The 26,939-nt window shown below is 36.3% G+C and overlaps 1 protein-coding gene across 1 annotated transcript in view; it reads left to right on the plus strand.

Annotated features, from left to right (window-relative positions):
* mgl (megalin) overlaps positions 1-26,939 on the plus strand; it is a 213,688-nt gene that overhangs the window by 85,704 nt on the left and 101,045 nt on the right. The window contains exons 22-29 of the mRNA XM_067142002.2: positions 1,320-1,504; positions 2,809-3,341; positions 9,135-9,319; positions 13,605-13,867; positions 15,307-15,475; positions 17,153-17,375; positions 20,011-20,235; positions 23,879-24,197. Of these exons, the coding sequence (XP_066998103.2) occupies positions 1,320-1,504; positions 2,809-3,341; positions 9,135-9,319; positions 13,605-13,867; positions 15,307-15,475; positions 17,153-17,375; positions 20,011-20,235; positions 23,879-24,197 (2,102 nt within the window). The remainder of the gene's footprint in view (positions 1-1,319; positions 1,505-2,808; positions 3,342-9,134; positions 9,320-13,604; positions 13,868-15,306; positions 15,476-17,152; positions 17,376-20,010; positions 20,236-23,878; positions 24,198-26,939) is intronic.

Genomic DNA, 26,939 nt, shown 5'->3' on the forward strand with positions numbered 1-26,939 from the left:
GTATTGGCAACCTTTGAAACACAAACTAAGAATCGCTAATCATCACTGTGCGACATCTGGCGTACACTTTAAGTACTCGTACTGTTGTTGTTTACACAGCAAAGCCAAACTATAGAATTCATGCTAGGAACACGTTTCGCAACGGGAAATGTTATATAGTATTATATATTGTGTGTGTGACACAGTTGTTTGCTTAAAATAATAAAAGTTTAGAAAATTCATATCGATCGATCATATTATTGATTCAATTCAGATTTCATTTCCATTCAGTTGGAAGTATTACCGGAACTGGCAGTACCCTCTTCTTACTTCTCCAACGAGTATAAAAATCTATCACTAAAAAGTGCGCATACTATAAGTACACAGCTGATCCAAGGAGTCTATACATTCTCACTGAGTAAATGCCTCAGCCAAAGAGTATACAATATGAGGGAACATTGACTCTCAACGATATACACATCATTAAAAGCGATTTCGTAGAATCTGAGGATGTTCTGTAGAACGAAACATGACATTGTTTGTTTATTAGTGTTTTTTTTCTTTTTTTGCAAGTATACTATAGTTTTAATTATTATTATGTCCGGCTGCATATCTAAATGGTTAGTGTGCTGGCCTTTGGTCACAGGGGTCCCGGGTTCAATTCCCAGCAGGGTCGGTAATTTTAACCATAATTTGTTAATTCCCCTGGCACGGGGACTGGATGTATGTGTCGTATTCATCATCGTTTCATCCTCATCACGAAGTGCAGGTCGTCTGTAGGCACCTGCACCTGGCGAGCGAAAGTCCTCAGACGTATCCTGGCACTAAAAGCCATACACCATTTAGTTTTTTGTATTATTATTATTATTATTATTATTATTATTATTATTTTGTCAGACTGCAACAAGATACAGAATGCTTTGGCAGGTATCCTAAATAATTTTTGACTGTGTTGTAGGTGCAAATAATACTGTTACCAACACTAGTGAAGTGACAGTAAAGGCACACTAGAAATGCAAGTGAATTTCTGAAAGGGAAGGCAGCATCTTTCTTAGCAGGCTCTTCTTTCACTCGGAATGATGAAAACTAAATATTGAAACGTTTGTCATTTTATTTTGTCCTCTTCTGATGTATGTATGCTACCATAATTTTCTCTTCCATTTCTTGTTTCTATTCCAAGTATGATTGGTTACAAATCAAGTCTCAGTATATTTTCTTTGCTCTTAAACATTGTGTGTAGTGAAGGAAGAGAAAATTGCTCAGTTACTCAACAGCACTTGAAGAAAATTGAGAACTTTTTGAACAAGGATAGTACATTAATAATGTTATGTTCTTGACAGGTGATCTCTAATGGACTGGACCTTGTGGAAGGTTTGGCATATGATTGGATTGGTGGTAATCTCTACTGGCTGGATTCAAGGCTCAATACCATCGAGGTTGCTCGGGAGAATGGTTCAAATCGCATGGTATTACTGAAGGAGAATATCACCCAGCCTCGAGGCATGGCTCTCGACCCTAGTCCTAAGTAAGGAAAACATTCTTTTTGTGTATTTAAGACTGTAATGTTGAATCTATCCTATAATAATGTGATACAAACATAAGCTACTTTTATAAGCACCTTAGAGACCTGTAGAATAATTTCGACAAAAGTGTATTGAAGACTGGTAGTACAGATGTGATCACACTTGAATTAATTGTCATAGCAATAGAATATGATATAGAGAGAACTGTGTTAAAATAGAAACATAATTTTAATCACAGAAATGAGAATAATTTATGGATCAATCATAGTACACATTTAATTGTGTCTCTAGCATTACATTTGCCATAGAGTTGATATGAAAAGTATATTTGGTGAATTTTGCATTTATGAGCAGCTCTCATCTCTGAGTATTGTAGTTCTGAAGATTATAAGCATATTATTAACCAGATTTGAGATTTGAACATCGAATTGTTCATAATTGTTAAAATAAATATTTGCTATAGAATTGTGAGCAACTGAGGTGCAGATTTACTATACCTACAAATTTTCAATAATATATCATAGTGAAATAGTAGCTACCGTGTACTTATTAAGTATTTGCACTGTATTTGAATGACTCAACAACAGGAAACAAGCTTTACAATGTTTCTTTTTATCTGGTTCCTTTTGGGTTGGGCTGTATCTGTGTGAACACCTGATTTGTATTGTTAGCATTCACATCTTCTCTCTTGTTTCCCTGTTTTGAATTGTATTAGTATCATAAATTATTGGTATTGTTTAGATTATAAATTGTACTATTAAGTCATAGGAAAGATGAAAATTTGATGAGAAATCTCTTACTTTTGCTGCTGATCTGCTGGATTTTTAGTTTAATTTTGAGTGAATGTACAAAATAAACACCTCTGATCTTCATAATGTTTGGCGAAGGTGATCATTCACATAAACTGAAAAAAATTACCATGTAGTTCTTATGATAATGTGTGATGATTGTAAAGGAGGTTAACATGAAATTAAACATCAGTTATTGTGAATTGGTGATGTTATGAACAAGTATGACACATTATGAATGCAGAAGTCCTTCACTGTCACTGTCACCTTTGTAATTTTGAAAAAGTTTACTGTACCTAACTTATATTGCAAATGTTGTCACTGGAGGTAACAGAGAAACATTCAGTTTCTTAAAAAATCATATAGGGAAAACAGATTCTACTGAGGGTTGGATTGAAAAAAGTATACTTTTCTAAAAGTTTTCCTTACAATATATATAATAGAACTGTTATATCTAATCATTGGCTAGCAATATTCTAAATTTTATTCTGACTTTAGTTTCTCTCTCTTGTTTACAGTGCTCGCTGGCTCTTCTGGACAGATTGGGGTGAGAACCCACGCATCGAGCGTGTTGGAATGGATGGCCTAAACCGCAGCATCATCATAAGTACAAAAATTTATTGGCCCAATGGACTAACACTGGACATAGCAAATCAACGTGTTTACTTTGCAGACTCAAAACTTGATTTCATTGATTTCTGTAATTATAATGGTTCTGGTCGACAACAGGTCCTTGCGAGCAGTCACTACCTCTTGCATCCACATTCTTTGACTCTGTTTGAAGACACCATGTACTGGACAGACAGGCAGCTGAACAGGGTTCTTTCAGCCCATAAGTTTCGAGGACAGAACCAGTCGGTAGTTTCACACCTCATCTCCCATACCCTCAGTATCCATGTTCATCACCCATCCTTGCAACCTAAGTATCCCAGTCCTTGTCTGAAGGCAACTTGTTCACAACTCTGTTTGTTATCTCCTTCTTCGCCTCTTGGTTACACCTGTAAATGCCGACCTGGTTTCCGTATATCAGCCGATGGAAAATGTACAGAAGGTAAATCAATTTCCATGGAATAGTTCTAAATTTTTAAGGACTTACCATAGATGGAGATATATAAGTTGAGTCATTAAGAAGGTCCATCTTGGATACCTCCTGAATCTTTGAAGATAGATACACTACTGATTACTCCAATGAATGGCTACGAAGGGCATACGAGATGATTTAACGTGTGTCAGTATGTTGTGACTTACACCTATAAGCCACGATCCCCTGATGCTGAGTATTGTCCACTGTACAAGCCACATTTCACTTACCTATTTTAACTTATTTCCTTAAAGTCATGGGGAGGATCATAAGGTTGAAACCAGTTTTTGCTATGCGGTTCTGTGCTGATCTGTACAATTTAAATCTCTCCAACCGTAATCCAGCTGTGGACTCTCCTCTTCCACCGATCTTCTTCATGTCATCTTAGGTCTTCCTCTTCCTCTGTCCCTGTTGATTCCACTGAAGAACTCGTCAAATCTCACTTTGTATGTCCACCCACTGCCATTTCCTTCTCTTGAACTGCTGTTCGATCTGTAATTGATGTGATCTTTCCCAAAGTTCATCACCAGACATTATGTCTGGCCAGTGGATGCCTAGTATACTTCTGAGACTTTTGTTCTGGATCTTTATTATCACTTGCTTTGTTGTCTTCCAAGTTTCACACGTATACAGCAAGACAGACTTTACTGTACTATTAAAGATCCACAGTTTGGTTCTTTTGATCTCCATATAGAACGGAGCATTACAAAGGCACCCTAGACTTCATTTATAGGCTGTCTACATCCTCACCTGCTCCTTCATTAGCTGTTATAATTTCTTCCCAGATAGCAGAAACTATCTACCCTCTCTATAGTCTGACCATCGACCTGCAATGATGTGGTGTTGTGATTCCCCAGGCACATATCCTTCATCCTCTCAGTGTCAATCTTCAGACCAACCTTTTTTGGAACAGCCTTTAAATTTAATTCCCATATCCTAGCAGTGGTGAGTCAACAAGCATATGTTATCAGCAAAATCCTAGTCTTTGAGACATTCGGCAAGATTCCACTGTATACCCAAATGACAGTTCATTGCACATGTCATGAGTGTGTCTAGAACCATAAGGAATATTGTAGGATGGATGAGAGCAGGTATCCTTTCTTCACACCCATGTTCAGGCATGTGTAATTTTCCTTCATGCACTGAATCAAGTTGCTAAATTTCTTGGAAATGCCAAAGGTCTTCATGGCTCTCTGCTTGTTAGACCTAATGATACTATCATGAATAACATGTAGAGAAACTGGTGTTCCATTGATTGTTCTGTAATTATTCGTAGCATGTAGATCTGATCAACACACAAGAAACCTTCTTGGAAGTCTGCCTGTTCTTTCTGCAGTTTTTTGTCCACACAAGCTTTAATCCGATCTAGGATGATATCTTAATAGACATTGAAAGCAGTGTATACTGTGCTAGTTGCAGACAGGTAGATTGCATCTGTCTGGAAGCTAAATTTATTCCTTAGGAATGGCTGTAAGCAGTGGAACTGGGGCCTGCTTTAAGAGCTTTAGGGATTACGTTGCCTAATCCAGCAGCATTACCATTTTTCAAATGTTTGATGGCTTTGATTACCTCCTGCTTGGTTGGTGGGTCTGTACGGATCCTTCATTCCTCTGGAGTCTCCTCTTCCTGTTCCTTGATCTAAGTTTCTTCAATGACCCTGTTAAAGCACTCCCTCCATCTCTTCAGCTGCTCTTGTTGGGAAGAAAGAAAGCTGACATCCTCAGTCTTTATTGGCTTACTGCTGTCAAATTTCTTGTTTGAGAGTTGTCTTGTAATTATTATAAAAGGTTCTAGCATCTCCTCCTGTACTGCAGGCTTTGCTTCTGTGGCTCAGTTGTTCATGAATATCCTTTTATCTCTGTAAAAACTATATTTTGATTGATTGCAGTGTATTCCATAGGTGTTACTCATTAGCATCTCTTGTTCATGCTGTATTTTTTAACTTTAGAAACTTTCCTCTCTTGGATTAAGTTCCAGGTTTCTTGTGGTGGAAGTAGAGGAATATGGCTTTAAGAAAGACAGATCAGCATTGAAGATGTTATCAAATCCCACTATGTACGCCAAGTCCACTGCCATTTCCTTCTCTTGAACTGCTGATCGATCGGTAATTGATATGATCTTTCCCAAAGTTCTTCCCTTTATGGGAGATTGGGAAAGATTTGTTGATGACATTTATAGATATTGAGAACATCTGTGACAGTGTATCGAGGCAGTCAGTTTGTAATGCACTGAGGAAAAACAACTACACAGAGTAGATAGAAGTGCCAAATTATAAAAGCTTTGAACAGAAAATATGTTAGTAGTGAAAAAAAACCAAGATAGGAGGAACAAAATGGTTTGCTACCAATTATCAGGGCATATATAGCACATCTCTATCTTCAACAGATCAGGTGGATGTTCTTATTGACTCGCCCTATTTAGTGTACTTCAGGAGCCACTTTTCATTGAGAGAAAACTACAGGAGTCAAAATGCTGCTATTGTCTCAGAATTGAAGTAAATGATACAAAGTATGTAAAAGGTTACAAAAGTATGTGTAGTCTTGGACTCCAGTGCGTTTAGGTCAGGGTAGGTAATTCCATATACAGTAGAACCCCTATTTAACATTTTTAGAGGGACCTGACTTTTTTAACCTTACATGGGGGTTTACCTTAAATCGAGGTTTCAGTAGATAGCACACCATTTCCAGAGATCTTTGCCTCTATTAACATAAATTGTACCATCATACATTATTTACCCAGTGACAGCAATAAAACAAGGAGATATCTACCCTACACACTGTACTGCAGTTGCGATTTGTGCTTCATTTTAACAGATTTTTGGTGGTGAATGTAAAACCGCTTCGGTTTAAGGTTGTTCTTATAACGTTGTACATCATTTTTCATAAAAGTCGGGAAAGATACCAAACTCGCACAAAAACACATTAAAATCGGTATGAAACGGCAATCTGTTTGTTTAAACATTTTTGCGGATATTTTCCAAGCAGCGGCTTGCTCATTAACACGTATTTTCTAATTCCAATAGTCTGAATACATATTCAGTTTAATTCTTAAAAATTGCAGTAGCATCACTCCAGAGGCTTGTTGCAAGCATTTCCATTTTCTTACTTTAAACGGCATCACTTAACCCTGGTCTGGTGTACTGCGCACGTATTATGAAAACATATTTCAAGCTCCTTGTAGAATAATATTTTCACTAGAAACTTACACAAGAACAGCCTTTCTGAAATTTAAGAAGACGCGAAAGTACATAACCTAACCTTTGAAATTAGTTATGCACACTGCTGTATCTTGAGAAGTATCACATTCTTATTTTATTTCAGTACATAGTATTAAAATTAAGCAATCATTTACTTCAGTTTTTATTTCTAAGGAGTTAACAACTGCTATCATTGCACTTATTTCTAAAACATGTTATCCCGATGTTTGTTTACAGCCTAGTCGGAGTTGTGAGGAGACCTCAGGCTCGCTCAAGATTGACTCGCTTGTGCGTAGTGAGGAATCGATATGGAAGATGATTGATCGCATTACGAAAAACACTGGAGTAGAGTGTATGAATATTGATAACGGATAAAAACTAACACGCCCGAATTTGCCCGTAATATTGGATGAAACAGTAAAAGGGTTCTCATTGTAACCGAAGGATATTGCACAGGTTAATATAGGAATTTTTAAAGGTTATAATAACATTGTCATTAAAACGGGGTTCTCTTCTACTACAGCGGCCGCGGTCGGATGTGTATTAGAGTCCGAAATCTCACTTTAGCCCTAAGTGCCTGCACTCTAAATTCCCCTTCTGCCTTGAATCATCGTTAGCAAGCTTATGGCATCTTTTTCATAGGTTCTTAATGTCCCATAACCAAAAACTAATAGAAATAAATATTTGATAATTTTAACACTTCCTTCACGCTAAATGTGGGTTTTGTCCTATTGTGAATTACGTTAAATTGAATATAAAATTGCATTGCTCTTATGGAATAATTTTCGCGACTGGAAATTTCTTCCGTTAAATGTGAGTTTACGCTAAATTGAGGTCAGGCAAAATTGAAGTTATACTGTAATTAGAACTGGCATGAAAGATCGTCCTTATTGGCCCTTTACTTTGAGATTAAATTTGGTTATTTGTACTGCCCAAACCCACCCGCTAGAACAAGAGAATTGTTCTGCCTCTGCCTGTGGTTTCACTCACAATAATGTGATCCGTTGTGCGGAAAGGGACCGAAAGTCGGCAACGTAAATTTTGCAGCAGAGTGAACAAAAATATCTTTTGCCTAAAAATTGCATTTCTATGTTTTAACTTCTTGCGCTACCTATGGGTCTTCTTACCAAATTATGTTACGCAGAAGTTCAAGTCTTTGCCACTTGATGTCGTGAAACCTTTGTACAGTTGGTTAGAAAATTAGTGAAAGCTGTAATTGGATTTTCTAAAAGTACAATTTTCCTAACAGCAATAGTCAATAAGTAATATCTTCTGAAGTATTGCACCTAGAAGCTTGAACTATTTTTTTAAAGTGTTAATTATCTTATGTCAGTGTTAGAAGCACAAAATTTTCAAAAGTGAAGAATCTGACTTTAGGTCCCTTTCCATACAATGGGTTACAAATGTGTTGAAAACTCTTCAATAATTATTATATTTCCATTAATGATGTTCCTTACGATCTAACTATGGTGTTGCTGTATTTGGCAAAATCTCAGAGATGAGGAATGTGAACTGGAACATGACTTAATAAAATGTAATTTGACAAATGGAGCTGAGATAGTTCATTGGTATGATTCTAAAAAAAAAAAAAAAAAAAAAAAAAAAAAAAAAAAAAAGTGGCATAATCAGAGATGATGAAAGCAGGTGAACTGTTAAAGTCAAAGGTGAACAGACAAAAGCTGGTTAGCATGGATGAGAAAATTCATGGGAGTACATTTATTTTCTCTCTCCATAAGAAAGTAAGTTAAGCTGAAGAACAAAGGAAGGCTGCAGAAGGCATACCCTACATTAGGACCAAAACATTAGACATTGTCTTATGTGGATTAGCATGGGAAGGTGGGCAAAGTACAATGATTATGCCCAATGAAACTTTCAAAGTTAAAAAAAAATATTTATATATATATATATCAGCTCTTAATATATGAAATATTAAATTTTCAGTTAACCTATACAATTCACAAGCAATTTAACTAGCACTGATGACTCATTAGACAAGTATTACTAGAATAAATCCAAGAAATAAAAAATCTGACAGTTGTGCTTAATACTGTATCATTTTCTTTGCCAAGTCATTTTACATTTCTTACTGATGCAAAAGGATAGGAAATCTCAATTTGCACATTGAAAACTTGAAGCTTTATTGAGTATTCTTGACGTTTCTTGAACTTTCCCCTAGATGTTATAATTGACTAGGTCATGTGCTTCAGTTCCATTCAGGAGCTTCTTGCCTGCTAACATAATTTTGTTTCCTTTTCTTAAATTTGTCAAACTTTAAAACTATTGGCCATTGTAAAACTTATTGTGTAGTGTGTTCAGGTTTGTAAATTGACATTCTCTGTGCTGCTTAGAATTTTCTCTTACTATGAATAAGTTTTGTGAACCTGTTTTTACTGAGCAAGTGGCCGTGCAGTTAGGGTCGTGCAGCTGTGAGCTTGCATTTGGGAGACCTTTCTTACTCTAGCCCTTTCCTATCCCATCATTGCCGTAAGACCTATCTCTCTCGGTGCGACATTAAGCAAATTGTAAAATATTATGAACCTGTTTAACTGCCATTTGTTTGTTTGCAGAGGAGACTCCTTTCCTGATGGTAGTGAGGGCTTCTCAGATTGTGGATATTAGCCTGAATCCTGGTGATAAGACAAGTGGCTTCCTCACACCAATTGTGGGTGTTGAGAAAGGCCTGCAGATTGATTTTGATCGCAAGACAGAAACAATCTATTGGGTCCAAGGAAAGGAGGATGATGAAGAGAATGTAAGTTCTACTACTGTTAAATTTTATTTCAGTACATGTTGATGGGATAGCTTGGTTGTAGTGAGCTCTACATAACTGTAGTGAGTATGTACCAGAAAGGATATCTCATTCATATCTCTATAGATTTGTATGTTATGTCTTTACCCCTTGATGGTCAGTGGCCTTTGCCCTTCCAGCATATCTTGATACCACCAGACTGAGCAGCACAGAAAGCAGAGCACTGTCCTCCGATCTCATGTTGGCAGGTTTGGTCTCGGCTCAGTCCATTGGTATTTGAAGGTGCCCAGACACATCAACTTCTTGTCAGTAGATTTACCAGCCCATGAAATAATTCGTGGGGCAAAATTGCAGCATCTGGACATCTCCAAAATCCATTAAAGTAGTTAACTCGAATTATTTTGTTCTGTTGTTCTTCAGTTCTCACTTAACTAACAAATGACTGGTGGCAATGCTACAAAGCACTGTTACAGCTAGGATAGGTGAATATCTGCTCACACAAACAAATGGCTACCGGGCGAGTTGCCCTTGCGGTTAGGAGCGTGCAGCTGTGAGCTTGCATCTGGGAGGTGGTAGGTTCGAACCCCACTGTTGGTATCCCTGAAACTGGTTTTCAATCTTTTCCCATTTTCACACCAGGCAAATGTTGGGGCTGTACCTTAATTAAGGCTGTCACGGGGTTACCCGTGGATGCAGAGGTGAAAGAAGGTGCCGGGGTGAATGGGTCTAACTATAAAGTCAAGAATGGAATTTAAAACTTTAACAAAGGTTGTATTTTCTTTTCTTTTTTAGAATTTCAAAAAATCAACAAATAACAATATAACAGGTCCCATAGGCAAATTAGAAATGAGTCAAGTAAAATACAAGGTAGTGAATTCTACAAGTCCTGGGCTTCAGGCCCCTCGCTTACATTTCCTGAGCTACACGCTCACATTTACAAAGATCACAACTTTACTTAAGGGCAGAAACCCCCTAATACATGGAGCCCTTGCTCCAGCAATTACAATATCAGGCCTCCCAGAGGCACTTTTACAACACTTGAAAAAGAGCTAACGTGCTCTCAGTTCTGAAGCCTACTCAAGGCAATATCAGAAAATTACAATTACTTGCCACCAAGGCACAACTTACAAAATTTGAAACAGGGGTATCTAGTACCCAACCTATTAGGCCGTAGCAGAAAAGAACAGGTTAAGTAAATGGCCCGAAACACAATTTGAATGGAGGCGAGTACTTGCACTCCTAGATATGATTTCTTAAAACCTAAGGGGCACTAGGCCGATGAAACAAGGGCTATTCCCAAACTACTGAGGTGACTCGTATAAGAATAAATTAAGACATTACGGAAGGGAAGAAAACCAGTTACAAAACGTAGTCGCCTCAAACCAATATGAAGGGGAGCTCGAGAGGGTACATCACACTCTATCCCCGAGTTACAGTTAGAGATTTTATGAAATTTTTACATTAGTCGGCAGAACTTACATTTTAGAAAAGTTGGTTACATAGTTAAAGTTTTGGACCTTTCCCTCAGGTTAAACTGCGGAGCTAGCAAAAGGTAAGATGTTAGATGGCCATTACCTGGCTGGAGAACTGCTACCTGATGAAAGAGGCGCCTCTCGCCTTCTGCTTGACACACACACTTAGTTAGACGACGATGAAATGGCCAAGAGACGAGAAAATCCACAGTTTATAAACCCTCGGGGAAAGTTCGAGACCTTTCACGAATAAACCAGCCACACCCTCTCAATTTTATTGGAGAATTAAAAAGTTACACTCAAAACCGAAGAAGAAGGTGGTGATTGGTAGAAAATTAATTACAGAAATTCTTGATTGGTTGGATTCAAAACTGGCGGTAAGAAAAGATCAGTATTGCCAACCCAAAAATAAGGAACATTAATTAGTTAAAAAAAACTTATGAATACAAAACTTCTTTGAATCAAAGTTCATCCACTTCGCACCAGGGTGCATAATCATAGTTTTTTAGCAGTGACCTCTGTTGAAGAAAGTCCAAACTTCTTGATGAATGGTAAACAAAACACGTAGAATTTCATACAGTACATGAAACTTCACAATAAGAAAATTACGTCAAATTACTGTAGTGACATCTTCTGAGTAGTAGAGGAGTTCTTTTAGGCGCAAGATTTAAAGGTGCTGCTTAGAGGTGTACCTCCCAGTACAAAGGCCATGACCATTTCCTTCCCAATCCTAGGCCATCTCCATCCAATTGTCGCCATAAGACCTATCTGTGTCAGTGCGACGTTAAAAAGAACAAACAAAAAAGAATGGCTAGAGTTTTCATTTGAGCTAACAATGAGCTTACTCACTGGGTGTATGTTCACTATCAGAGATTATTAGATTCTTCTTATAATGTATAAATTATTAAAATTAACACAAATTAAATTCTGGAGTTTTGTAGGGTAATGAAATTCTCATTTTTGAGGTGTAAAAACAATTTCTCTTTTATGACATACTAATACACTTCCTGACACAAAAGCTGAGCGATATCTTGTACAGAAGAATCAGCATCACACTTCACACTTTTTGTATACCTTAGTATTTCTTGTCTTACTTTTTTAATATACACTTGTCCAGTACATACTTCGCCAAAAGAACTTGCATAATTCAATTATGTGAGGTAACTGACAAGAAGCGTTCAGAGCAATTTGTAGCGGATGTTGTCATTTAAACTTTTTCTAAAAGCATGGAAATGCACCCTTTTATTGGCAAAGTGCAGATAATCTTCTATGTATTACCTAGCCAAGAAATCTCTACACCGATGTGCTCATTTGTTTCAGTCATGCTTGTACTTCAGGCCTAAGATTTTTTCAGTTGATCATTTTGTTTCAGGAAGTGTACATGATGTTATATTATGGAATATACTTGTTTTCCCCACTACTATCTTGCAACATGTGGATTACACGTGCATTTGAATAATTTTTTTGATTAGCTAGATTGTAATATTTTAATTTGTAGTACTCCACAGAAATTGGCTTCACGGTTTGGATTGTATGACTGTAAAGTTTCATTCAGGTGATTTTGGCTTCAGACCTCACTATTGGTACCCGTGAAGATGTTTTTTTTTTTTTTTTTTTTTTTTGTAATTGTTATTTCCTATTTTCACATCAAGCAAATGCGAGGTCTGTTTCCTAATTAAGGCCATACTTGCTATCATCCCTTACCTTTTCTCTCCCTTTGTTTCTGAGAAAGTACTTGTGCTAGTAACCAAAACCAAACCAAACCCCATGGCACTACAGCCCTTGAAGGGCCTTGGCCTACCAAGCGACCGCTGCTCAGCCTGAAGGCCTGCAGATTACGAGGCTTGTGCTAGTGCAGAGATAAATAACTAGCAAACAGAAAATCAATTTGGGATAAAAGACACTTTTGACTGATTCTGAGCATAGTTACTACAGTGTCTTCCACAATTAATTTGAGACTTGTGTATTGAAGCATTTACCAGTGTTCGAGATACCTCTGGACTCATGGGGCAGGTTTATTTTGAATTGCATTGTTGGTCATACTTGAAACAGTCTCCCATTTCAACATCAGACAAATTGAGGCATAGTACCTCTCCTAAGGTCGTAATGATATCTTACCCAATCGCACTTTCAGTGAATTTAATATACCCACAAATATAGATACTACAGAAGCTCAGGATACCAGACAGAATTTTGTAGGACTACAACATACCTTCTATCATATACTCTTTGCTGTGTCCTGTGATCCTCTAAAGATAAATAAAGTTGTCCTCTGTGTAAGATCACATACCCTTGTGCACATTTTGGACATACAAGTTTCTGCTTGTGCTCCATGGAGCAAAACAGCAGTTCAGACGTGGAGCAAATTAGAAAATTTTAAATAATGCCCCCTCATTAAATGATGTAGTACAGTTCTGTATTGCAATCTTCCCTTGGCTCGCAGATTACAATGTCTGCTGATAAATTGTAACAACTTAGTGCATGATTGGCTGCTGTTAAGAAATTGTTCAAAAGACCTTTGGACTATCAGAGCACCAGTGGATATGTTATAGTATTTAAGTGGCTGATGAACTTATTACCTGACCAAAGTTTATTGAGAATGGAGAGGTGCAAAATTATTGGTATATACAGAATAGTCTTAGTTTAATTTTGAATTTAAGACATGTCTAGGAGTCCTTTGCAACATTCCTCATGCAATATGTCCATGGCATCCTGTTTTATGGCAGTCAAAAACAGATGATACTAGTAAGATAATTTAAGATAGAATTATATATATTAGCAAGTACTCATTTTTTGTAATATGTTTTATTTTTTAGTGTACCATCTTTACAACACCTTATGGTGGAGGTAATAAGACTGAATTTTTGACTAGTGAAGATACTGGCATTGTTGGAGCACCATACACCATTGCATTTGATTGGATTGGGCGTAACCTTTATATTGGAAATAGACTTGCGTCCAATTTTGAGGCGGTGAAAGTAGATGGAAAGGTGAAATACCGCTCAATTATCCTTGCTAATGATGGCCGTAATGTTTCTGTTGCAAGACCGAAGTCCATGTGTCTTGACCCAGCTGCAGGGTAAGTAAACTTATGAAATTTTCCTTGCATAACATTTTATCTTTTAAGGCAATTAATGGATTTCGATTTCTTTCAGTTATGTTTGCTGACGTAAACTTTTATAAGGGTGTACAACCCCAGATACAATATGTGCATGTTGGTTTTTAATATACATTATTCATTTTTGGTTATTTTATTCACAGAATATGGCCTAGTAATATAATTTACCAGTATATATAAATTTAAACATTTAAATTTAATTTTTAAAATCTTAAGTGCATCATTATGTTATCAGTCAAAACTTAACACCAGACATGTATTCTACATTTAGAACATATGAATAGAGAAATTTACCAAGCAAGTTGGCCACATGGTTTGGGTCATTTAGTTGTGAGATTACATTCAAGAGATTGTGTGTTCGAACCCCACTGTCCTGAAAATGGTTTCCTGTGGTTTCCATTTTTGCACCAGGCAAGTGCTAGAGCTGAACCTCAGTTATGGCCACAGTCACTTCCTTCCCAATTATAGCTTTTTCCTATCTCATTGTTACCATAATATCTGTCTGTCTGTCTGTGTACGACATAAAACAAAAAGCAAAAGATGAATTTCAATAGAGTTTCTGTTTTTTTGTCATGGAAAATAGTTTTCTACATGCCTTTGTGCCTTTGTACAAAGAGTGTGTTTTATTTTCCTAATGTACTTTAAATATATATCATTTTCTTAAAATCATCGGCCTAAAGTACTGAACTTGCCCTGAAAGGAACTTCTGCTCCATCATATCCTATCTCATTGTCACCATAAGACATGTCTGTCTCAGTTTGACGTAAAACAAATAGCAAAAGAGATGAATTTCACAAAGTAGACTGAGAAATTAGTGAAGGTATCTTTTAGTCTGACTTACCTCGAAGGATAACTCCAAAAATACAACCACCGTGAAGAGGTGGCATCAGGCAACAAATGTAATTTAATGCATTTTATATTCAGTTTTATTATAAATTTGTCGCTATCCTTCTTTCCAATGAGGAATATCAGTGAGAGAATCCACATTTTTCCTTGATCATCTCCAAGAATGGGTAAAGGACTACTTTAGACCAGTCTCGGTGAACAGCAACGTGTTGCAAGTGGTGACATCACAAACTAGAAAATTCTGGGCAATATCACAATTCTGACCTTGTCTGGACCGTTTCCTCAATGTATGTAAACTTATTGCTGTTCTCACTTACATTTATTTAGGTAGAACAGATTATGCACTATGTGGGTGCCAACCATACTTGCCAGAGTAATGGAAATGAACATTGAAAGCTCACTCAGACTAAGTTGAAAATCTACTCTGGACAAATGGAAATGGTGGTGGTGGTGATGGTTGATGTACTGTCACTAACTGCTTTTATCATAATACACTTATTTTCATATAATTGTTGCTAAATTGTTTTCTAAACAAACTTTTGGTTTCTTTCTAGCAAACTTTATTGGGTCGATGAAGGTGGATTTGGTGTACCTGCAAAAATTGGAAAGGTTAATATGGATGGCTCAGAACCCACTGTTCTCAAACTGTCAGAGAGGCCAGAGGCAATAACTATTGATTTGGAAACAAAACGGCTATATTTCAGCACTCTTTATCCTACCAAGGTGAGTGATGAGTATCTTGTAAATAATATAAATGAAGTTTTTCAAAATAAGACCTGTTAAGATTTAAATTAGTCACCATAATTAAGCAAGAACAAGCTGGAAGGAGGGCATGAAAATGTAGTGTAAAACTTCATAGAGCTACTGGATAAATTAGCCATGAATAATAATAATAATAATAATAATAATAATAATAATAAGTGGACAATTAGAGTATTGGCTGCATAAGTGAGAACATACTAGAAGGAAGGTGTTTTCTAGGAATTAAATGTAATTAGATTTTCCTATTGGAGCATATCTCTACTATAGTCTGTGTAATTGTGGTAACAAATAAGAACATTGTGTGGTTTAATTTGGTAGTGGTGATTGGGTATTATTATGGGTGAATCAGATTTTGAATATCTAATTTGCTAACATTGCAGATCTCTGTTGCGTACAGGGCTTACACATCCTGAATAACTCTTCTATCAATTAAGGAGAAATTATTCTTTGTACAGTTTAAAATGTTGAGAGTATAGGTGTCCTGATTTCTTCAAGATGAAAACGTCCTTCCTGGTATAAATATTCCTATGCAGTCCTGTTGAAGTAATTTGACGTGCTAAGTAACTTCTGTGTCCTAAACAGATATTGCGACCCTTGTTATAGTATGAAATCTGATTAACAGCACAGCTTTATACATGAATATGGTATTTTAATTCATGTCTCATATCTACAGGATGTGTAACCCTTCGAGAAGAAATTAGGGCCTGTGTTTTCCAGGATGTTTCAGTGTACCAATAAAATCATCTCTTAAATACTGGATAATCTTGTCAACATTTTCACACCACCTTAAGAAAGATTAGTTTATATGTTTAATTCCTGCAGACAGTTTTGTATGTACCTTGCTGGTACAAGTGCTGACCTCTTGCAGCCAGATGCATTTGGATTTTTGTCCAGAACTAGCTTAACATTTTTAAGTTGGTAACTTCAAATTTAACATTCAAGGTGTAATGTAGAATGACCTCTGAGTATCTTATATTTTCATTATTGCAGATATTTAATTATCCTAATTTTAAATGAATCTTGTTAGTTATTACTTTTAACTCGTAACAACTTCATGAAGTGAAAAAACAGTGTGTGTTGTGTTCTGTAGTTGGAATCTAATGGTATGTCATTGCTGTGTGTTGCTAGTGCAGTAGTATTGGTTGAAGAGCATGTAGTCCACTAGATTTTTCTGCACAGTCGGTTAAATTGTCAATTCAGAATTTGGTTGTTGGTCATAATCTTCATGTTGGTATGATAAGTGTATGATTGTTAGTACTATTGCTCACATGTAGAAGAATTGCAAGTACCCAAACAGTAGTATTTTTTGTCATGTGCCCATTGAACTTCAAAGATTGGAATGAGTCTTTAGAATGTGAGCTGATAGTCTGAACATCTTCTTAAAAATATTTGACTCTGCAGGTTAGTACAACACTAACTCGTAAGTTACAACACTAATAGTTTGTTAGATGGATACGTTTATCTCTCTGTTCATCATCATAATCACACATTCCCTTCTTCCCTCAGCTGTGGTTTTTGTTTATTTGCATTTGAGTATTTGTGTGATTTGTAAGACTTGATGAAATAAATATTTTGTGGTTCATTATAAGTTAATAATGTTTGCTTTGGTTTACTAATTGTTTTATGGATGCCTTTCAGATCCAGGTAATGACTGTTGATGGACAGGAGGTTAGTGATCTTTTGACCGAAGATGACAACATTGCCCTACCTCGTGCTCTGGCAGTTTATGAGAACCGCTTGTATTATTTGGATCCTAAGTATGACAAAATTGAAAGAGTTGACCTTACTGGAGAAAACCCAAAACATATTGTTGATAACGAATCTGATTTGAAGACTTTCACTATATTCCGCAAACGACAAGGTGGGTTTTGAAACCTCAAGCTACTAAAGTTTAAATTTGATCCCATCAAAAAGTATGAGAATAAAAGGTGTGAGGTAGAAATCATTTTTTACTTTAGAAAGGAAGTTTTTCTTGATGGAGAACACACATCTGAGATTTTTCAAGGGTTGCACTAAAATAAATTAATTACGCTGCCAATAAATGTATGTCAATATCAACAGGTGAGAAACACTGTAAATAATTTGTGAAATTTCTTTAATGTCCAAATTTATTTTATTTATGTATTCATTCATTAATTTATTTATCTTAATGTGCAGATAAATTTGAGAATAGAAAAGCTCCAGACTCAGATTGTGTTCTCTGACTTAAAAAAGTAACAGGAGTAATTGATTGTAAAATTCTGAAAAATAATAAGATTGTCCAGTTGACAACTCCATTGCTCAAGATTGTTCAAATAAAGATGGTCTATTCCTTACCTTCAGTTTTTTTCAAGTTCATCTGCTGTATATGGAAGCAAAAGTGGATTACATCAAATGGGGTAAACTACTGTGATATGGTAGGGATAAACTGATTTTAAAGAATTAGTATGAGACTTAGGTAAGGTATTTTCTGAAAAAAAAATTAAAGCAATAATTGCACTAACCTGAAGGAAGGGGTCAGGAATGTTTTTGGTAATTGCTATTTTAGGTGGCCTAAAATTGATGTTATCAGCTGCTACATCTGCTCCCTCTGTCATCCTTATCCAGTGAGCTCCTAGGTTGGGCTGTGGATCATTGACTTCCATCCACTTCTCGCACCTCCCTGTGGACACAGGAGATGCGCGTTGCTTCTGGGGTACTCCTTAGATCTTTGTCTGATCCATTTTGATACTTCATGTAGGCTATTATTACGATGGGCTTGCCACATCCATATACCCAACTCTCAGGTTTCAGTGCAGCTTCCCCTAACCTGGAGAACATTTTGGTGGCATTTCCTCCACTGGGGGACCAGCACCCAATTAAAGGAGCTCCTCCGCCCAAGTCAGGTTATTTCCTGCTGTCCCACATCTGGCGTTAAGTCGCTGGCTGTACGGTCTGCTCCATCCCATAGCAGGTAACCCTCGCCAGACCAACTGCTACATCTTTCTTATAAAGGGAAGCATTAGACATATCACTTGTAGGCTACAATAGTGGCACGACTTGAAAAAACAAGTTCTGAGATAAATGAGTTTAAAGTTTCTGATGTACTGCAGAAATTAATTAAATTCTTCTGCAAAACTGGCACAAATTACAATGTGTGTCTAGTGATGAACAGAATGTGCTACGCGACTGCGGAGCTCCGCGTGCAAACTGAGAAGCATCAGTATTGCAGTCGTAAACAACAAAGCAGAGAATGCAACAAGGGCAGTTCTGCCATTTGTTGGTGGAATATTGAACTAAAAGATCTGCCACTGTTGCTACTGGAAGGAAGGCTAATCTGCAATGCTGGAGAGTGCTTAACTCCAAATTCGTTTTTTTTTTTTTTTTTTTTTTTTTTTTTTTTTTTTTTTTTTTTTTTTTTTTTTTTTAGTTGTGCCACTATTGCAGCCCACAAGTGATATGATCATAGTTCTGTGATGGTGGGGTAGCATCTGTGTTGTTACTTGGAGGCCACAATACTTACCTCGTCAGAGGAGTGCAATCGTGGTGCGAGGGTATGGGAATCACTCCAATTGAGGAACTTTCTGAAGAAGTTGTGAACCCGATCATGAAAGCCTAATATTGAAACTGAGGGGTTGTCACATTGACCATGTGACTGTCCATTATATGTAGACCTCTTGACTAAGCAGGGGTTGTCTTAATAGACCTTGGGTTTGCAGCAGAGAACAAGAATAATTGTGATTTAGAGAATTGGGAATGATTGAAGAGATTTGTAATGAAGAGATTAAATCCAATTTATAAATTACTTGTTGAATGAAAAGTCTTCCATAATGGGGCCTGGTTATGGAAATGGAAAGGGGTTAAGAGGAGTATACCTATGGTTCGACTCAAATATCAACGTATCAAGTTATAGAGTAGTAAAGGAGTGGAACAGTTGAGACACATCTAAATTTGTATGTTCATTTTCCCCGGTGACGCCAACACGAGGTATGAGTTGCATGTAAACCTTGTCTTCTTGACCTTTGGGCTACTAACGCCTGACGTTGCAACATTTGAAAACATGCACACTTCAATAATCCTTTTCATCAGACTGACTGTGGAAATAATTGCATCATTGAATGTGGTGGTCATAGGAGAGGAATGGGTTTAGTTTTGTTTTAAAAAGACAGCTTAACATCACTGCCTCGGTGGTTATTAAAGCATGGGAACCACATTGCAAGTTTTTTCATATGCCTCTTATTCACTTAGGTGAAAACCACATGTAGCTACTGTATCTTCAACTAGTCTGAACATATTTGAGGTGAAAACATTTGATGGACCTCACTGTATGTACATTCTATCTGATGAAATATACCATTCTTTTAATACATAAACATGTAATGCTGTATTTGATTTGTGTATTTTATTGATATTAAACAAATCATTATAATTGAAATTGATTGTAAGTACAGATGGATTTATACAGTTCAGGTTTAGATATTGTGATTTCAAAGATTTTATGCTTCATTATAATGTATTTACATTTATTTTGATTTCAGTGCCATTGACACATCCCTGCAGCCATAACAATGGTGGTTGTGAACACCTCTGTATTCCTATTGGTGAAAGTTCACGTGTGTGCAGTTGTTCAGTAGGTTATAAGAAACAGAACGAGATGAATTGTGTAGCATACAAGACATTTGCAGTTGTATCTCAGTTGGAAATAACACGTGGCTATAGTCTTGAGGATCCGTCAGAAGCTATGGTACCAATTTCTGGTCCTGGTGAGTGTGCTCCTTCAGATGAATTTGACATATTTGCTAACATAAATCTTTGTTGGTGAACTTTGTTTTATTTTTCTTTTCTCTTTTTTTAATAGAACCTTCATGGGAATTATTAACACACTATTTGAATGTTAATATTGAATACATCTCATGTGCTCAGGAAGTCATTAAATATAGGTGGAATCTTGCAAAATAAACTGCTTGTTGCATTAAAGGGCTTAACCATGCCCCTACCAAGCTAAAATGCTGTAGTACTGCTAAAAGTACCAACCTAAATTAATGCAAAACGTAAGGTCTTACTGAAAATGTTGTGCTTGCCTCAGTTTTGAAGCTGTATAGATGATTTTTTTTTTCATGATTCATGATATATCTATGTATATGTCCTGTGATTTACTTTGGTGGCACTTATGTCTTTATGTTAAAAAAATAATAAATTATTAATTTCCACTTTCTGTAATTAATTTTCAAAATTTGAATTAGTATTTGGCATAGTAATAATTATTTCACATACATGTTGATGACACTCTTAGAATCACTAAACTTTGTTGCCTTTAAATGTTAAAAGTTTTAAATCTCTGTATTTAAAAATGTTCAAATGATTTTAGTTTTTGAAATTGAAAATTGAGGTTAGGTTCGTCGTCATGGTAACTTGCATTTCACTGGCTAACATTAACATCATTGTCATCTTCACTTTTGACAGTAGAAGTAGTAATTTGAGGAGGGAAAACACCATTAGGCCTAATATCTGCCACATGAACTGTTATTGTCTCTCACTGTTTTCATCACTAGAAGAATAATCACTGTCGAATATTTCACCATCTTACCCTACATAAATTTGCAATATAATATTCAAAAACACTATAAAAGCAATACCTCGCATCAAACTTGCCGCGCAAAGTTTGTGGCGCACATGACGTGGTCAGCGCATACCAACCTCTCAAAGAAATGAAGAATAAGAATGTTATAGTCTCTTTGTCAGAGAGAAAATGGTATTTATTTATAGTTAGAGATACTATGGATCAGCCAACATGCATACACGAATCATCTGTTGCGTTAAACCTTAAAAAACGGTATTTGAAAACCAGCCTTTACGGCATCGAATCTCATCGGATCGCAGTAGTTTTACAATTCACAGAGCATCGACGTACATCAGATCTTGGCAGCCATTGGGTTACGAATTATCAGAAAATGGGAAAGAAAGAGGAAAATATTAGTTTAAAAAAATACACACAATCCACTTCTGAGACTATTGGAGAAATGGACTGATGCACTGATGATTGTAATCATAAGCTGCACTATATATCACACAGTCCATATAGTTAATTCCACTGCCATGTACAGGCTGGCAGACTTTTGTATTGTGTAATTCCTGAACTACCCTTAGCATGGTGAGTGAACCTATTTCAAATCCTTATATCAAGAATAAGTGTTAGGAAGAGCAAGGATTTTATCCCAGTACCACCCAGACAACAGTTGGTCTCTCAAACCACATTAATTGCTTAACTGATGGTAAACCTAGAATATATTCACATATATAGTAGATACACATTATTCTATGTAGGACTGTACCAATGTGATTTACGAGTCAAGAAGGCATCTAGAATATATTTAATATATTAGCATCTGACATACCAGGTCTATGCACAAGTCTTTTCCGGTTTCACCAAGGGATGGCGCCAGCGAACAGTACGCAGCAGATGAATTGGACACATACGTCAGTTTGTTCGTCTGACATTTACCTACCAACACACACACACAAGTTGAGTCCGCCAAACACTAGCGTCTGTGTTGTATCATTCAGTGATCATGTCGAATTTGTGCCAGAAAAAGAATATTTGTGGCACGCATTGCTTCTCTTATTTAATCAAAAGAGAAAGGCTGTCGAAAGTCATCGTTCCCTGGTAGAACATATGGTGAACACGCTCTATCGATTAGAACATGCGAGACTTGGTTTTGACAATTTAAACTTGGTGATTTCAATGTGAAAGTGCGCTCTGGTAGACCACAAAAGTGCAAAGACGAGCAATTGCAGGTGTTAGTGGATGATGACCCAACTCAAACTCAATGCTAACACCAACAAATGATTAATTTAAATCATGCATTGATTGAAAGACGACCGGAATGGGCCAGAAAACATGGCAAAGTGATTTTGTTACACGACAGTGCGCCGTCTCACACAGCAAAACCAGTGAAAGATACCTTGAAATCACTTGGATGAGACATCCTTCCACATCCGCTGTACTGCACCAACCTGGCACCATCTGACTATCACCTCTGTGCATCAGTTGGGCACGCGCTTGCAGAGCAGCACTTCAGCAATTTAGAGAAAGTTTGAAAATGGCTCAATAAATGGTTTACTGCAAAAGACAAGCAGTTTTTCTGGCATGGTATTCATAACTTACCTGAAAGGTGGGCGAAGTGTGTAGAATGTGATGGCCAATATTTTGAGTAAATAAAAAATTACTTTCCTTTGAAAATTACGTGTTTTCTTTACCATAAAAACCGGCAGAAACGTATGCATGCACCTGGTACAGAATAATAATAATAATAATAATAATAATAATAATAATAATAATAATAATAATAATAATAATAATAATAATAATAATAATAATTTTAAAAAATTTGACTGTTTTAGCCTATAATCAAATTAAAGTGAAATTAATTGCATTATGTTCTGGTAACTTATAAGTTACTTAGTTTGCACGTGAGGAGTCACGTTGAGTTGTTTGAAACACTGAAGACAATTTAATTATTGAAAGATGTATGTATGTATGTATGTATGTATGTATGTATGTATGTATGTATGTATGTATGTATGTAAAATTTGAAATTGATCGAACTATCAGTTCATGTGGTGTGTACTGTATGTATAAGTACATAAACTACATGACGACTTGACTGTTACTTTTTTGTAATTATTATTTTTCAGTATTTATTCTTATACATTTATGTATACCAGAAAGGAAATATGAAATGTAATAATTTCTGTTTTGTCAACTCTACAGTAAATGTATTTTATGTGTTGTATTAGCTCCTTGCTCTTCCTAAGACTTGTTATTGATATGAGGATTTGGATTAGGTTGACTCACACTGCTGAAGATAGTTCAGGAGTAACATGATAAAAAAAAGACTGCCAGCTTGCTCATGACTCTGTGATACCTATTGCACTTACTGTTGATTCCATTACATTTCTTTTACATGTTCTGTCATTTCATGCACTTTTTATCATTATCTTTCTTCATTATCTCATTATCTACTATTTGTTTCACTGTTAACACTCCATCTGCTAGTTATTCTTTCTGATGATCTACTGCTATACATTCTACATGTTAATTTTGTTCAGTATATCTAATACGGTAGTTGTCCCTTTGTTCTTAAGTTTGCAATGGTAAAGCTTTTTACTTTCATTAATGATCTTGAATTAGGTAAATTTTCACAAAGAATCACATTTAGCAAAGTCATGTTTTCTGCGTAGTATCCCATTACCATAGGATTCTTGAGTTTAGTAAAGGCTAATCAGAAGTAAAAAAAAAAAAAAAAAAGTTTAGATATTAAACATGCTTTTTCTTTTTCCTTCTTTATACCAGTAAAGGAATTTTCAGAGATTTACATTAATATTTTTATTTGAATTTTGTTTTAGGTCACCATATCTTCCATGTTGATGTTCATTTCTCTGGTAATTGGATTTACTGGGTAGAATTTAATCGTGGCATGTGGAATGGTATTTATCGCATCCGCCCCAATGGCACAGAGCTGCAGCCAATCATTAAAGATGGTATTGGTTCTAATGGCATCAGAGGTTTAGCTGTTGATTGGATTGCTGGAAACCTTTACTTTACTAATGTGTTCCCACATGAAAATTACCTGGAAGTATGCTGGTTGGATGGATCAAACCGCAAAGTCCTTGTGAAAACTACAACTGATGCTCCTAGAGAACTTGCTGTAAATCCTATCAAGCGGTAAGAATCATATCTATATTTTGTACAAGTTCTGACTTACTTTCTTTCATATGTTGATTGCATTTCTGGATCTTAGAAATAACTTGCTAATATGAAATACTCGGATACAAAAGCTGCTTGCGAGGAGAACAATGTACGTTTAAAAAAACTGACAGAGTAGCAACAAATCAGTTAAGAATGCTGTCAGCAGCACACACCCAGGAACATCTTTTAATCCTAAATTCTTAGTACAGCTTCTTATTTTCTTCTACTCACACAACATTGAGCAATAACCACATCTAATAAATCTCTTATAATAAGGAAGCTTGGATCTTCTCATGTTCCTAATTTTTTAAATTTTTTTTTTTTTTTAAATTTTATATCGCACAGTTCTCTTGTCATAACCACCTTCCATGTTTTATGCTTCTCTTAAGACCAGTAGTAGTTGTAAGGATGTTAACGTGGTTGTCGAGGGCTGGTTATACCCGCACCCACTCCCAACAGTTCCACCATCAGGTATCACTGAAAGGGCTTAGGAGGAAAATAAAGAGCAAGGTAGTTTGTTGTTGATGATGATGTAGGATAAGTACTAACCTGCAGCCCACCTGGTGGCTGTGATCGTTACGGCATCAAGTCTGTATGGTCTGACACCATGGTTAGCCGGTTCAAGTCCTGTTTGTTGGGGGGGGGAAATTACCATCAGAATGTTGGCCAGCAGGATAGGAGTGGTGGTGATATACACTTTCTATAATAGGAATCAATTGAGGGATGTTCCACCATTCAACACTTAATATAATACATAACATTTATTAAGTGAAAACCAGTTTTGATTCCCTTGGAATCATCATCAGTTCACAGTAAATATAAAAATCAAAAGGATCTTAACAACAATCAACATGAAATCTGCCTTTAAACACACATGAGTTATATGACATAAAAACAAAATTTAAACAATGACCTACGATCCAGGTCACAGATAACTGTAGTGCGTTTGTACAATGTTGACAAGAGTTTGAAGATAATATATATAAACTTGAAGTTGAGGAATACTGTGAAGTTCTTATTTGTTACTGTGGGTATAAAAACATATGTTAAAAAATGTTCAAATATTCGTACTCGAATCGTCGATGAAGCATAAAAACAAGTATCAGAATTAACGGTCTTGTAAAGCGCTGATATTAAGACAATCTGAGCAGTTGGGGAAACATCCTTTGTTGTTTTATAACATCTGCTTTGTTGTTGAAGCTGTCGCTGTTAATGCTGTTGTTGTTGAAGTAAGAGTTGAATGACGGCATGGCCTTGGTTGTATGGCACAGTGTCTTAAAAGATGGATGCTCCCTTATTCCTTGCTCTCGTTAATCTGCCACTAGAAAAGTAGGAGGTACAATGCTTGCCTGTGTTTTATACACTTTCTAATCACTAGATTGTGTGCGAGAAGTCTGCATTAAATTCCAAACATCTCCGCAGAGTTCATAATATGGAATGAGGGCATACAAGGCTGTTGCTGGTGGTTCCCCATTGGATCAATCAATCAATCAATCAATCAATCCTGATCTGCATTTAGGGCAGTCGCCCAGGTGGCAGTTTCCCTATCTGTTCTTTTCCTAGCCTTTTCTTAAATGATTTCAAAGAAATTGGAAATTTATTGAGCATCTCCCTGTGTAAGTTATTCCAATCCCTAACTTCCCTTCCTATAAATGAATATTGAATTCTAACTTTATCTTCATATTGTGATCCTTCCTACTTTTAAGACTCCACTCAAATTATTCGTCTACTAATGTCATTCCACGCCATCTCTCTGCTGACAGCTTGGAACATACCACTCAGCTCGTCTTCTTTCTCCTGAGTCTTCCCAGCCCAAACTTTGCAACATTTTTGTAACGCTACTCTTTTGTCGGAAATCACCCAAAACAAATCAAGCTGATTTTCTTTGGATTTTTTCGAGTTCTTGAATCAGCTAATCCTGGTGAGGGTCCCATACACTGGAACCATACTCAAGTTGGGGTCTTACCAGAGACTTATAAGCCCTCTCATTTACATCCTTACTACAACCTCTAAACACCCTCATAACCATGTGCAGAGATCTGTACCCTTTATTTACAATCCCATTTATGTGATTACCCCAATGAAGATCTTTCTCTATATTAACACCTAGATACTTACAATGATCCCCAAAAGGAACTTTCACCCCATCAATGCAGTAATAGAACTCAGAGGAATTTTCCTATTTGTGAAACTCACAACCTGACTTTTAACCCCGTTTATCAATAAACCATTGTCTGCTGTCCATCTCGCAACATTATCAAGGTATCAAGGTCGTGTTGCAGCTGCTCACAATCTTGTAACTTATTTACTGTACTACTCTATACAGAATAACTTGATCTGCTAAAAGCCTTACCTCTGATTCCACTTGTTTACTCATATCATTTACTGTATTAATCTATATATATATAAAATAAGAGCTTTGTCTGTACATGGCTCGTAATTTAAAAGGATGGTATTTCTGTATCAGTCGTGTCGACAGTAACAAGGAAATGGACTTTTTACTTTTCCGTAATTTCTGTCTGTCTGCCTGTCTGTATGTATGTACACGCATCACAAGAAAACGTCTGAAGAGAATTGAATGAAAATTGGTATGCAAAGTCAGGGAATAAGTTGCTACAATCTAGGCCATAAATAATTTTATTCATGCTGACTGAAATGGTAGTTTAGGGGAAGGTCTAAAATTTAATCCTCAAATATTTCTGTTATTAGTGGTCATAT

Source organism: Anabrus simplex, chromosome 2 (genome assembly GCF_040414725.1).
Source record: "Anabrus simplex isolate iqAnaSimp1 chromosome 2, ASM4041472v1, whole genome shotgun sequence".
Lineage (NCBI taxonomy): Eukaryota > Metazoa > Arthropoda > Insecta > Orthoptera > Tettigoniidae > Anabrus > Anabrus simplex.